Source organism: Panthera uncia, chromosome A2 (genome assembly GCF_023721935.1).
Source record: "Panthera uncia isolate 11264 chromosome A2, Puncia_PCG_1.0, whole genome shotgun sequence".
Taxonomy (NCBI): Eukaryota; Metazoa; Chordata; class Mammalia; order Carnivora; family Felidae; genus Panthera; species Panthera uncia.
In genome coordinates, this window is record NC_064816.1 from 121,947,491 (window position 1) to 121,961,877 (window position 14,387).

Here is a 14,387-nt window from a genome sequence, read left to right on the forward strand (position 1 = left end):
GAGAGAGAGGGAGACAGAATCTGAAGCAGGCTCTGCACTATCAGTTGAAAACCCTACATGGGGCTTGAAGTCATGAACCGTGAGATCATGACCTGAGTCGAAGCTGGATAATCAACCAACTGAGCCACCCAGGTGCCCCTAAAATAATTTTTAAAATTGGTTTTAATATGGTGTCTGCATTAGAATCACCATTTGTGCAAGATGAGACAGGGAGATGAAGACAAATGAGAAATAACTGGGAAGTTTTTCATGGCTCAAAGATGACATCATTGATAGATGTCATCATTGATAGACTTAAAAAAAAAGATCATAATTGTATTTCATGTTTAACCCCAAATAAACTTTATGTAGTGCTTATTTGAAACAATATTTTATTTTTACATTGGAGTATGTTTAAGGTATGTGTTAGCGTATTTACATTTTACTTATATTTATGAATTTTTGTATTTGAAATGTATTAAATACTCCGATTTACTGATTTCAAGTACTTAAAATATATTATGTGAAATAAATAGCAAAGTATCCTGAAATTTTACTCCATATCTGAATGACTCTTCAGTTTGGCATCAGCAGCCCTTCCTATCTGCCCCTTGTCTACATTTCCAGCCTCCCTCCCCCATCCCTCTCCCAGGGATAAATATGTCTATCTATGTTTCCTTTCCCAAATAGAGCTCGATCTGGCTACCTCTCTTCCTTTGCTTGAGACCCCTTGTCCTACCTGTGGTGTTTACATTGAACAAGCACAACTGGTAGAATAGAATCTTAAAGCAAATTCATTCTTGACTCCCCCTCCCACTGCCTCACAGAACTTTAAATGGGTTGAAGGCCCTGGGGAAATAAAGAGAATCTATCTCCACTAGAGCACACACTCTGAATATAATTCTCTTTTAATGTAGATCAAAGTGATGTGAAGTAGGTCTTGAGTACGCCTTTGAGATATCTGTGAATGTAGCATGTCCCTGCAGCTCAGGGGTGGTTAGGAAGGGCGTCTGCTGCATGATGTAAGGTGTGCCTTGAGGATCTCAGTGTTAGGGGACCTAGGAGCGAACAGCATAAAGCCGAGGAGGAGGCTCCACTCTTGACCCAATGGGTGCACTCTAACACTGATCTAACAAAGATGATTCAAGGTACACATGAAGGAACCACGTTCAATTTTCAGTGTCCAATTCCTGCTTATGAACACACACACATACACATTCCAGCAGCAGGCAATGCCTTGTTTTGTATGCAAATGTAAAGGAGCATATAAATAATCCCCTCAAAGTAGGTAACACAAAACCATCTGGGTGGTCTTTACCATGCAGTCTGCGATTTTCTTCTTTCTGTTCCTTTCCTATCCTTGTCTTGTCCTCCTTTCCACCTCCCCTCACCTCCCCCACCCCCGCCCCAATCCTGGTGCCAGCTGAACACTATAGATTGTTTCTTGCTCAGTTAATCATGGATGGTGTTTGTCATTTTGAGAACACAGTAGATAAAGGTATGAGCCGTGGCTAAAGGATTGGCAAAAACTGGGCTTGGAATGTCAACTGCACTGTAGATGATGAATAGGCAGTTTGCTGAGATCCCTAAATGTGATTCCACTTTTACTTTTGATCCTACCAACATCAGACTCCATTGCTCTGCACTGCTAGGTTCTGCCATGCCAGCTCCTTGGAGCAGAAAGGCCTCCTTCTTCCCTCCACCCTGCAGCATGCATTTCACAGGGGCAATGGCTCCTGTCACTTCATTTGTATTTTACCAGAATCGGAAACACATGCAAAGCAGGTTACAAGCAGAGTCTTGCTTGTGAGGAATTACTGGCCCAGGAGCAGTGGTTCAATTAAAAGTAACTATACCCCAGGAGTAGCAGTGAGGCCTAGAGCACCATGGGGAAGAACTTGGGCTTTCAAGACAAACAGGCCCAGGGCTGAATCCTGTCACGTATTAGCTGTGTAATCTGTGTAATTATTGTCACTTATTAGCTGTGTAATCTGTTAATTTCTCCTAGTCTCAATTTCCTTATCTGTAAAATAGACCCCTACCCCGCAAGAGCACTGTTGAATGAGATCACACGCGTCAAGGTCAGTGCTGATGGATTATCCAGATACCAGGCATGTGCCTTGCACAATGGAGACAGCAAAGACGGGCAAGATGCAGAACTGCCACCTCCACACGCTTACATCTGAGTGAAGAAATCTATGTAAACTTCATATTTTAATATCTCTGGGCCTTCCTTTCCTCCTCTATAACATGCAGACAACAATAATACCTACTCATAAGATTAAATGATTAATATATGCAAAGCATGTAGGGCAATATTGGCACGTTGTAGTATTTGAAAAGGAATTTAGGATGACGGTGGAGAACAGAGTTAAATTTTGTGGAGAGGGTTAGGAATCATTCTACAGAGAAGTTGACAGAGACATGAGCTTGCAGGACGGGCCTGGTCAGCTGGGTGGAAGGGATGATTGAAAACAAGGGTGCAGAGGTAGGAAGGTTAAGGTGAGCACAAGAGAGAGCCAGTCACTCCATCTTGACTGCAGCAGGGGGTCCACAAGGATAATAGTGGAAGTCCAGGAAGGCTTTTGGAGAATTCTGAAATGCTAGGTGAAAATGTGTACCTAATTGTGTAGGCAATACTGAGATCATAAGCTGGGGGAAATAATATGATCAGAGATAGGCTCTGGGAAAATTACTGTGTCCATGAAGTAAGGGAAAGCAGAATTTCCGTCAGGGGTGCAAACGAGAAGCTAGTGGCACTTTGTTTATTCATTCAACAAATATTTCTTTGTTATGTGTGAGGCACCATCCTAGGTGTTGGGCTTACTGTGGGGAGCAAGGTGGAGTCTGTCCATGTGGAGGTTATATCCTAGTGGGAGAGATGGATAGACAGGCAATCACCCGGGTATATCATTTAAAACAAGGCAGGTTCAGTGGAGGGACCTACAAGAGCTTTGACAAGAGGGGTATGTAAAATGAGTCAGGGATGGACTCCCTGAAGAAGCAACATATAAGGTGAGATTTGAGGGATGGGAAGTCCATCAAGGTGAAAGATGAGGGAGAAGGAGAAAATGCTTCCCACGTAAAGTCATTGAGTTGGAGTGACAAGATCAAATTTATCTCATAGAAAGGCCTTTCTGGCCTTGGTGTGGAAAATTTTTTGGAAAGCAGGCAAGAGCAGAATTTGGTTGGACTAACTAGGAAGCTAGAGCAGGAATGACATCCAAGGATGATTGTGAGACACCTTCACGCAGGAATACCATTACACACCCAAAACACGATGAACCTTGCAAACAAAAGAAGCCAGACACAGAAGAACATACTCTATGATTCCATTTATACGACATTGAAGAACAGAACTTTATATGAATGAACTAATATGTGGTGAGAGATTTTAGAACGGTGGCTACTTTGGGGGTGAGTATTGACTGGGAGAGTCGTGATGGAGGCTTCTGGCAGCAGGCTGGAAATCATTTGCATCTTTAGTAGGTAGGTAATTCTACCCACTAATTCACACCTGCTTTGTAGGTGTAATTTGTGTGCCAAGGAAATGAAAAGAAGGACTGATATACACCATTAAAAATACACACTCAGAGTGTAATGTTAAGGAGGAAAAATTATATATATAACATTATCATAACTCTGAAAAAATCAATATAATAATATTATTTATTTACAAATTAAAAGGTAAACATACAACATTTTGATATTGGTTATTTCTGGTGGTGGGATTTCAGCTGATTGATGTGAAGAGACACCCCAAGAAGGATTTTCAGAAACGTAGCCAATTGTCAAGAGACTAAACCAACCACTGTCAGCAGGACAGGGATATGAATCCCAGTTCTAGTCTTTCCTAAGGGAGTGAGCTTCAGCAAATTACATAACCTCTTCAGCCTGGTTTCTGCAACTTTATAAAAGGGGTCATAATCAATACTGGTGCCTCTATCCCAGAACTGTTTGGGGGACTAAATAAAGTGAAGTGTAAACACAGTGCTACGTAGTGTAGTGAGTCCTCAGTAAATATTGCTATTAAAGAAATCTTGCAGGCAGAAGAGAGTGGAGCTGCCCACATTTGCATGGACTGCCCCTCTTCTCCAGGGCGCCTGTGGGGACGGGGATTTGAGGAGGACGGCAAAGTCCAGAACAGCGACTATGGAAACATCAAGCTGACCCAGGAGCATGCCCTGCTGGGGTGCAAGCTGAGCAGTTCTGGGGTGAAATACCCCCCACTCCATCTCAGCCAGCAAGGATGCTTAAAACACTCCCGAGTCAGGAATTGCAAAGGGTGTTGATGGGAAGACAAGGAAATGGTATTTCGAGGATAAACTCCATGGAGTACGAAAATAAAGAATGTCATTTTACATGGGATAGTTTAAAGTTGAACATTTTGTGACTATGTATAACTGTGGGTGTGATGTATATATAATGTGATGTTATTTAAGGAAATGACAAAAAACCCTTATCATTTGCCTTTGTACATAGAGACACGTTTCTCTGTGCATTATCCAATAGTGAATATTATGATACAATATTTGCATGCTATTTGAATTCATGAAAAAAGATTTTTTTAATTAAAAGTGCCTATCTCTTCTAGAAACCAGTGGACTCCAAAGCTTCTCAGGTGGAATTAAGGGAAATTTAATTGGCACATAGTCAATGACTGAGGAAGCACGTCATGGACACATGCTCCAGGTATTTGAATCTCTATCTTCCCTCTCAAGGAGACAAGCTTATGATAGTTAGGCAGCAACATCAGGTTCACTGGTTCAGGCCACAAAATATTAAACTGACTTTATTTCCTTGAGAATAAAAAGGAAATCACATACAAAACAGAAACCTACTGTGTAATACACAGAAAAACTACATTTCTGGGACAGGGGGCATAGAATTTTCTTTTATTTTATCATTTAATTTTATTTTTACAGGCAGCTTCTGAAAAATCAATACTTTGAGGTGGAACTGGATTTAATATTATGCTCTCATTCAGAATGTGAGCTGAGAATTGTGTCAACATTTGCAGCCCTGTCCGCCTGCATTTCAATTGAAAATTGTCCAACATGATATAACACACATGGGGGTTCTGAAGAGCTATCTCTGAATAATAATGATATTGATAATAATTATATTGGCTACCGCTTTTATCAACACTTTTTAATGTAGCAGGTATTGTGCTGAGCATTCTGGATGTATTAGCTCAACTGTTTCCCACAACAAACCTATGAGGGAGGTATTTTAGGCATTTTATTATACCCATGTTATGTGTGAGGACAATTAAGCTCAGACTAGGGTGACCAATGGCTCAGGTTTTTCCAGGATATGAGACTTCAGTGCTTAGCCCAGGAAAGTCCTGGGCAAACTGGATGAGTTGGTCTCTGTGAAAGTGATCTGCTTGATTTTTTAAATAGCAGAGATTTAAGGTCTCCTCTTCTTGGCTGGTTAGATTTCCCACCTACTGCCAGCTGAGCTCTAGATTACAGTCTATGATAGTTAAGTAGCCAAAACATTCTTTGGCAGCATGGGGTGAGGGTCTAGGTTGAAACTGGGGAATATTATTTCACACGATGTAATTGGAAATGTCGTCTTGTCTCTCTCTGTCCCCCAACCGTTGAGCCAGTGAAGCTGAACCTCCCTTTACAACATGTCCAAAGGGCTTGCAGGTTACTGTAATCTGACATTCAAAGTGAAAACCCACTTACCTTGGGAAGTGGGTAGAGATGACACAATGGTTGGCCAGGGTCCTGCTTACAAAACTTCAGGGTGTGACACACCACATCAGCATTCATATCTGTGCTAAGCCTGGAGGGAAATGGGACAAAACAAAGGCTATTTAAGATCTCTCAGGCATTTAGGAAATAGAACCTATTTCAAAGGAAGGTAAATCCCCAGAATGGATTCTAGCATGGTCTTTGAGTCCAGCCTGAAGTAGCTGCCAGATCAAAACGATTTCCTGCCACGTTGCTCTCTTTTCTGTTTGAAGTAAGGTCCTGGGGGTGGGAAGAGGGCATGGACAGCACTGAGCTGTGGTCATCCTCTCACATGGGCACTGTGATTCTTTTCAGGAGAAGCCACAAATAAAATTGGGAAAAGAAAAATGGATAGGCATATAATTTGATGGAAGGAATATTTTAAAGTTTGCTAGGTCTTATAGCAAAAAATCATTTATAATAAAGCCTTAACACCTAAAATTATTTTCTTAGGCATAATCCAAATCATCTGTTTCCCTTTATTTTATTTAAAAATTTTTTAATGTTTATTTATTTTTGAGAGAGAGAGAGAGACAGAGACAGAGTATGAGTGGGGGAGGGGCAGAGAGGGAGAGGGAGACACAGAATTTGAAGCAGACTCCAGGTTCTGAGTTGTCAGCACAGCTCGAACCCATGAGCTGTAAGATCATGACCTGAGCCGAAGTCGGATGCTTAACTGACTGAGCCATCAGGTGCCCCAATCATCTGTTTCCCTTTAAAATAAATATATTTCTAGGGGTTCCTGGGTGGTTCAGTCAGTTAAGCATCTGACTTTGGTAATGTTGTGATCTCACAGTTCGTGGGTTTGAGCCCTGTGTTGGGAATCTCTGCTGTCAGCACGGAGCCCTCTTGGGATCTTCTATTTCCCTCTCTCTCTGCCCCTCCCTTGCTTATATGGGTGTGCTCTCTCTTTCTCTCTCTGCAAAATGGATAAATATTTAAAAAAATAATAAATTAAATATATTTCTTTACCTTATGGGAGAAAATACAATATGTTTGACTTTCCACACCCCAGGATGGTGTAAGGAAAGTGCTCTTTAAACATTTTGGTTTATGTCTAGTTTGAAGGTGCTAACACAAACCTTCCATATGCATTTAATACCTGGCACTCCCAAAATTCTTCTTACCAAGAAGAATGAGTACAATGTGCTGCTTCAAATGAAGGAACAAACAGAGTATGGATTTTTAGTAACTTTTCCCAGTAAATCATTGATTCAAACCCAACCCAACCAACCAAAACAACAAAAAGAATCCATAAACATATGTTGGTCATACCTAGAGACTAATCTCAGAAAAACAGTTCTTGATTTTAGAAGATAGTTTTGGGGATTTCTTCCCAGCTCACATGATCATTTAACTGACCCCCTTCTTCCACAGGGATAGGTTCCTAGCAACTATGTTGTACTTACTCCCTATGTCTTGGCCAGTTGATTGGACCTCATTTGATGACTGTTCAAGTAGGATCAGTCAGATTCTCTCCTATGGAAATTTGGAATTGGTATTAACAACTTCAAACTCATTCTGAGCTGTTCCCAGAATAACAGGAGCTATAGTAACTTGGGACTGTAATGTCATTTTCTGCCACATGGACTGAGAAGTTGGAAAGCTAATCTGTAGGATAGGATTCAGGGGTCAGAACCCAGTGTGTGCAGTGAGAAAGCCTGGGGAGAATGTGCCCCTGTATTCCTGGTGGCTTCCAAGTCCTGCTTCCATCCCTGTCTGAAGCCTGGTAAGATGGCTTCCCAAGCTTTTGTGAGTACCTGAGTTAAGAGGGAAAAAGAGAGTCATCTGTTTGGCTCCACGGTTCCTTGGTGAGAGGTAGAGGGGAAGGTAACTTAAAATATAAAAGGAGTTCACATCTTCTAAGTTGTGGGGCAAGCTGTATGTAGCAGATAAAGTTCATTAGCAAACTAATGTCTACCAAGGGTCAGTAAATCAGGAGAGGTGGCTGTTTTCACATATCTTTTCTCAACTTAATGGTTCATTTATTTAACTGATGACTGCTGTCTTTATGGGGGTTTGATATTTAGTGGACTCAAGAGGGTGATAAATAGGCTCTGCTTAACCTTTTTTTCCCTTTAAACCCTATAGCCGTCCCATCTGTGGTAATCCAGGACCACTAACTAATCATATGATACCCAAGACGTATTCTCTTTCTCTGCAAATAGAGCACAATTTCAAGTAAGTGAACTTGAATATGGGAGTGGAAATGAAAACCCCACAGACAGTGAGGTGGTCTCTACACTGAGGAATAGGAGAGGGGAACAGGCATATGGTGTTCTTCCCAGGGTCCTCTAAGATCAGATCTTTGTCATCAAAAGACTGAAAGTGAGAAGCATTCCTTTGGACAAGAATAGAAAATGCTGAGCCTCATAAATACAGACAAGTGTAAGACCATTAGAATGTGCAAGATGTAAGGAAGTGGCAAAATAGCACATGTGCTCTTTACCAATTGTGGGATAGAAAGCCTAGGCAACACATAAGATGTGAAATCCCTAGGAAATCTCCAAATTCAGAATATCCATTCCCACTCAACATTGTTCTTTTTCCCATAGTAGCAAAAAGACCAAAATGGTCACTTTTTAATTTACTTCCTTTTACTACCCTTACAGGTACAGTGGTGTGCAGGGATGAGGCATGTGGTGGGGGACTGGGGAGGAGGGAAGAGGCTTCAACACATTTGGCGGAGCTAATTAACAAGTCTAATTAAGATCATGGTAGAATGAAGTCAATGATGATGATCATCACCATAAATCAAAAGAAGGGAGCAAGGTCAGGGTTAATAGACAGAGTAACAGCCTATGGCAGGGAGTGAGGACAGGGACTTCCACACATGAAAGCTCTCAAATTTAGACCTTGACATCACTTTCAAAGAAAGTTTATATATTAACATATAGTCACAGAGATATATTCACAGCATTGAAAGAAGATCTTCCTTATGCAACTTAATACTTTTATCCCATTTCTGGACCACACGCACAGTGTACTATGAATTTATTCACTTCTATAAATCTTGTACGGTAGTCTCTCTCTTGCCTGTGGTTCTGCCTTCCATGGTTTCAGTAACTAGTAGTCAGCCATCGTCTGAAAGCAGATGATTCTCCTTCTAACATATCGTCAGAAGGTCAATAGCCACCTAACTTACCTCACAATGCCTACATCATTCATCTTCCTTTATCTCATCACGTGGGCATTTTATCATCTCCCATCATCACAAGAAGAAGGGTGAGTACAGTGCAATAAGATATTTAAGAGAGAGAGAGAGAGAGATACCACATTCACATAGCTTTTATTACAGTGTATTGTTTTGTTTTATTTTATTATTGTTGCTAATATTTTCCTGTGCTTAATTTATAAATTAAACTATATCACAAGTATGTATGTATAGGAAAAATAGTATATATAGTTCAGTACTATCTGGTTTCAGGCAACTACTTGGGGGGTCTTGGAATTTGCCCCCTCTGGATAATGGGGGACTGCTGTAATTATCTTGTGAAATGGCACTGATATTGCTTTGTGTTTGGGTGTCTAAAAACACATTAATTACATCTAAGGTGTACTATGTTATAAATTCTGTTTCACATTTTCTTCTAAAAAATGTTAGTAGTTTAGGCCCCCCATGATCTCTGAGACCTCCTAGTTTAGAATACAAGAGTTTATGATTTAGAGGAAAGTAGAAGTAAATCCCAGGAAGTAAGGTGAGATGAACAGAAGATAAGGATCAGGCTTGCTATGGCAACCAATGGCACAATGGAGGTCAAGACCAGGCAGAGGAAGACCCAGCACATGGCTAAGACTTAGCACTGGCTAGGATTGGCCTCTCCTGGAAGCAGCCCCTCCCTGTATGATCCAGGTTCTTGGGGGAATGCCTGAGTGCTCAGGTGACTCACTTCCCAACAACATCCTGTGGCTTGCCCATGGGTAGGAAATGTAATTGCTGAATAATTAGTCCATGAATCATTGATAATTGACTGGTGTGAAATAATGAGGAGGGATGCCTTCTGGGTTAGAAAACACATTTAATACTGGAAGCCTGAAATTGAGGTAAAACTAAACCATAAGATTGTCATTTTCAGCACTTATAACAACCCCAAACTGTATGTGATTGATTAAAAGAAGTTGTAATAAGAGCACACCATAAGAGGAGAAATGTCTATCAGCAAACACCTAACACAGGTACTGGAAAATTCCTTGCAAACAAAACTAATGGTAGACAGAACCATGAAGGGGGATCATTTATTATATCTGTCTTTCTTCAAATGGCCCACCCCTACTACTGAGAATTAGTTGTCTCGTGACTTTGAATCATCACAAAGGAAAAAAATGTCACCCTTCCCCACCACCTACTCAGAGAGTGGCCCTCTGTTTTGGTGACTTGCTGGGCCCATTCTTCTTTAACACCTTGTGTTAATTTGCTGTTATTTGAGGTGGGACTGTTGTTTGTACAGTTCAAATCTGTAGTACCTAGGACAGTGTCTTGTCTGTCCTCTCTCATCTTTGTCTTAAATGTCTCTTACACTTGCCACTCTGGCCAACTACAGAAGAGCAATGGGTTTCTTAATCAACCCAAGCAATGGCCCTTTCACTGCCAGCATGCTTGGTAGCTAATCTCTGGCTCCCCCTTTTGGATATCTGCATGCACTCTCCTCTTTAGCTTCTATGACTTTTTTCCATGTACCTCTCTGGTTCCATGATCTAGGCCCAACAGAACCTCCCCGCCAAGCTGACATTTCTGCCAGAGCACCAAACTCATAATAGGTATATAGGCAGATTCAATAAATAGGCTAAAAAGTTTTTCTTTTCCTGTTTTAATATGTTCAACCAATTTCTTTGGAGCTATCTAGTCATATCATCTGCAGTGATAATTTTGTTCTTTTAAAATAATTAGTTCAACAAACATTTATTGAAGGACCTCAATATATATTGAAGGCTCAAATATAGCACCAAGCCCTGAAGATACAAAGCCCTCTCCTTCTCCTCCTTCCCTCCCTTCCTTCCTTCTTTCCACATACTCAGTATTTTGCTAAGTATCTGGAGATACAGAGATGAATGAAACGCATCTCAGAAGGTTTTCAATCTAGTTAGCAACTCAGAAAAAGTAAATGGAGAATTAAATTACAAACAGATGTGGTAAGTGCTGTGCTAGGGGTTTGCACCGGATACCAGGAATGTGTGTGTGTGTGTGTATGTGTGTGTGCACATGCACGTGTGCATGCGTGCATGCGTGTGTGTGTGTGTGTGTGTGTGTGTGTGTTGATGGTGGTGGGAATATCATCTGTCTTATCCCACCCTAAGGGCTAAGGTCAGGCAAGCTTCCAGAGGAAGTGACCTTGGAACTGAGGTCTAAAGAAGTAGAATTTGTCTGGGGTAGAGGTTTTGAATGAATCAAGCATGGGGGAACGTCTTATGCAAAGGTCCTGAGGCAAAAACCTCTTGGTGTGTATGAGGAGTTACAAGTGGTTTGGAATGTGGTGTGCTGTGGAACAGCCAGGGGTAGTCTGAAGATGTCCTCAAGGAATGATTTATAAATAGCCTTGTGTATGTGGCTAAGGAATCCTGCAAATAGTGTGAAGACTGAAGAATTTTGTTAGTGCCATATTAGTTTGGCATTTAAAATATATTTGGCCAGCTAGAATGTGGATTATTGACTTGTGCCAATGGGCAAGTCTGGAGTCCAGTTAGGAGGCAGTAACAGGAATAGAAGTATGACCTAAAAAGAAATGGTCCCTGCCTTCCCAACACTTGCACTCAGCGGCTCATGAGAAATCATTTACCATAATAGCGTGAAATACATATTAATAGAGGCAGGTGCACAGCATGACCAAACACTTTGGACTTTATGATTTTAAGCTCCTTTTTTCTTTAAAATTCTGCAACTCTAGGCTACCTAGTTGTGGGGAATCGTGCCTCTGAGCCTATCTGTTTTGAGGCTAATGGCATATAAAAGAGGAACCACATAAGAATGTTCATTGTAACACTGTTCACAAGACAGAAAACCAATAAACAACTTAAAAACCCATCAATGGGAGAGTGAAGGAATAGATTCTTGTAGAGACACAATGGAATATTCTATACAGGCAGAGTGAGTGAATTATAGCAATGACACAACATTATGGATGAATCTTAGACATATAAACTCAAGTTGTAGGTCCCATAGACATGTAAACCCAAGTGGTAGGTCCCCTAGACATAGGAACTCAAGTGGTTAGTCCCGAAAGATTACATACAATGTGATACTGTCTTCATAAATTTAAGAAATGATTAAAACAAGGTATATTTTAAAGAAATATACATAAGTACATTAAAATTCTAATTATTTTATGTAATTATATATTACCATTAATTATAATTATTAATCATCAATACCTCAATTCATTGATATTTAATTAAGATTAATTTTCCATATTACATATTGATACATACTTCTTATATATTATTATACATAAATATACATAAATTTAACATATTAACATAACTCTGTGTGTGTGTGTGTGTGTGTGTGTGTGTGTGTGTGTGTGTGTGTAAACTATAGAAAAAAGAAAACAAGAGAAAGATGAGCATGGGATTTATTACTTGGGTAGAAAAAAGCATGAGAATGAATGAAAGAGGGACTGGGTGGTTAGAGTAAGTTATAACCTAGGTCCTAGATTTAGTTTTGGGTGGTAGGTTTGGATGCTAGTTACATTATTCAAAATAACTAAGTAACTAACTAAATAAAAAATATAAGAAAGTCATGTATGGATTCTTGTTGACAAAATGTCATGAACAAGACGGGATAGGATTTATCTCATCCAGTGCCCTTGAGCTCAAAAAAGAAAGACAGAGAAGAGAAAGAAGGAAGCAGACATGTGATAACGGCACACGCAGGGGATCCTGAGAGGCAAGGGCTGGGGCTAGGGAAGTAGGGAGGGGCCAGGAAACCCATGAGGGAGGACAGAGGAGAAGAAGCTAAGATGATGTGGCCTTGGAACCCAGTTGGGATTGAAGGGAAAGACTAGTACACTTTGGGGAGCTCAGGGTAAGGGGCCAAATGCCTGGGTCTGGACAGTAGGATCTAGTCACTTGTTAGTAAAATTTCTTCTGGAAGGCTCTTGAGGAGAAATAAAATCAGATTCCATACTGTAATTCAAGGGGAGCCTTTGCCTCGAATGATAGTGGACCTGAGTCAGGTCTGAATGTTCCACTATTAACAAGAACAGGAACACAGCTCAAGTCCTTGTTCAGTGAGTACATCCTGCTGGCAGAGGAGTCAGCTGCCTCTCAGCTTTCCTGTTTCACCCATGTCCCAGCAACTGAGTAAGGTCAATGTGCCGGCATACTCACAGTTTTATGATGTCTGGTCCAAACATTTCTATCACTAAATAGCAGGTTGTCTTCAAGAACAGCTTTTCTAAAAAAAAAAATAAATAAAGAAGGGGAAATAGATTATTTTCATAATCATCTTTACTAAGGATTGATGATAGATGATTAATTTATCATTGATTCCAGTGATTAATTATAAGGGTTTGAGGGAAATGTTACAGTTAATGTATTCATTATTTCAGGTTTATGTGAATGCTACTTTGTTTACAGTACATGACAAAGATTACCAGTTTATTACAGTTAAATTTGGGGGTTTTATTTTCTTTTGTACAGCAAGGAATGTCTGAATGTTGGTGAAGATCTCCTTTGTTGAAATAAAAGAAACAGGATTCACGTTAAAGTAAATAATTTAAAATATAGCTTTGCTAAAAATACTCTTTTCTGGTGTTCATTTGGAAAAAAAGATTTCACTTTGCCTATTTAGTTTTTGCTGTTAGTATTCCAGAGATAAAAAGAGATGGTCAAAATGTCCCTGCACTGCCATCTTCACCAGAGATCACACACACACACACACACACACACACACACACACACACACTAACAAAGCAATCTCCTTCCTCTCCATTGTGAGAGTACAGGGATGCTTTGTGAATTGATCAGTTTGCACAATGAAGCCTGTTTATTCTCTGGTCCTGTTTTTCCAGTTTGTAAGTCCACTGTGGAGCCTTGGGAATTAGGACCTTAGCACAATTAGGACACATGGGCTGTTCTGGGAAGAGATGGGAGTCTGTCTCTGATGAGAATTTATCTCGTCATGCTCATCTCAAACTGCACTACCCACACCTTGCTTGGAGGGTAGGGTAGTAAAAGAATAGGATAAGTATGGGAAACACTGTCTGGTACTTCATTTTTACTCACTAGTAAATAATGTAAATATTATTGTTACATTACAATAGATCTATTCATAGGACCTTTTTTCCTACAATAAAGCAATGACTTCAAACACGTTGCGTTTGAAGTAGGAACTTAAAATTATATTCCCACATTGACTTTACAGAAGTGAAAAGAACCATGGGGGAATACTATGACATTGCATGACCGCACCTTAGTTAACTAGATGAGATGGACAAATTCCTAGAAAGACAAACTGCCAAAATTGACTCAAAAATAGACAATCTGGATAGATCTATAACAAGTGATTGAATTAGTAATATAAAGCTTCCCACAAAGAAAAGCCCACAACCAGATGGCTTCACTGGTGAATTGTACCAAACACCTGAAGAAAGCATCTGAATAGGTTTTCTCCAAAGAAGATATATGGATGGCCAAAAAGCACATGAAAAGATGCTCAACATCTTTAAC

The 14,387-nt window shown here is 40.2% G+C and overlaps 1 protein-coding gene across 2 annotated transcripts in view; it reads right to left on the reverse strand.

The window, feature by feature from the left end:
* Positions 1–14,387, reverse strand: part of AOAH (acyloxyacyl hydrolase) — a 170,047-nt gene that overhangs the window by 123,107 nt on the left and 32,553 nt on the right. For both annotated transcript variants that reach the window (XM_049641702.1, XM_049641703.1), the window contains exons 4-5: positions 13,047–13,113; positions 5,676–5,775 (exon numbers count right to left, since the gene is read on the reverse strand). In XM_049641702.1, coding sequence (XP_049497659.1) covers positions 5,676–5,775; positions 13,047–13,113 — 167 coding nt within the window. The remainder of the gene's footprint in view (positions 1–5,675; positions 5,776–13,046; positions 13,114–14,387) is intronic.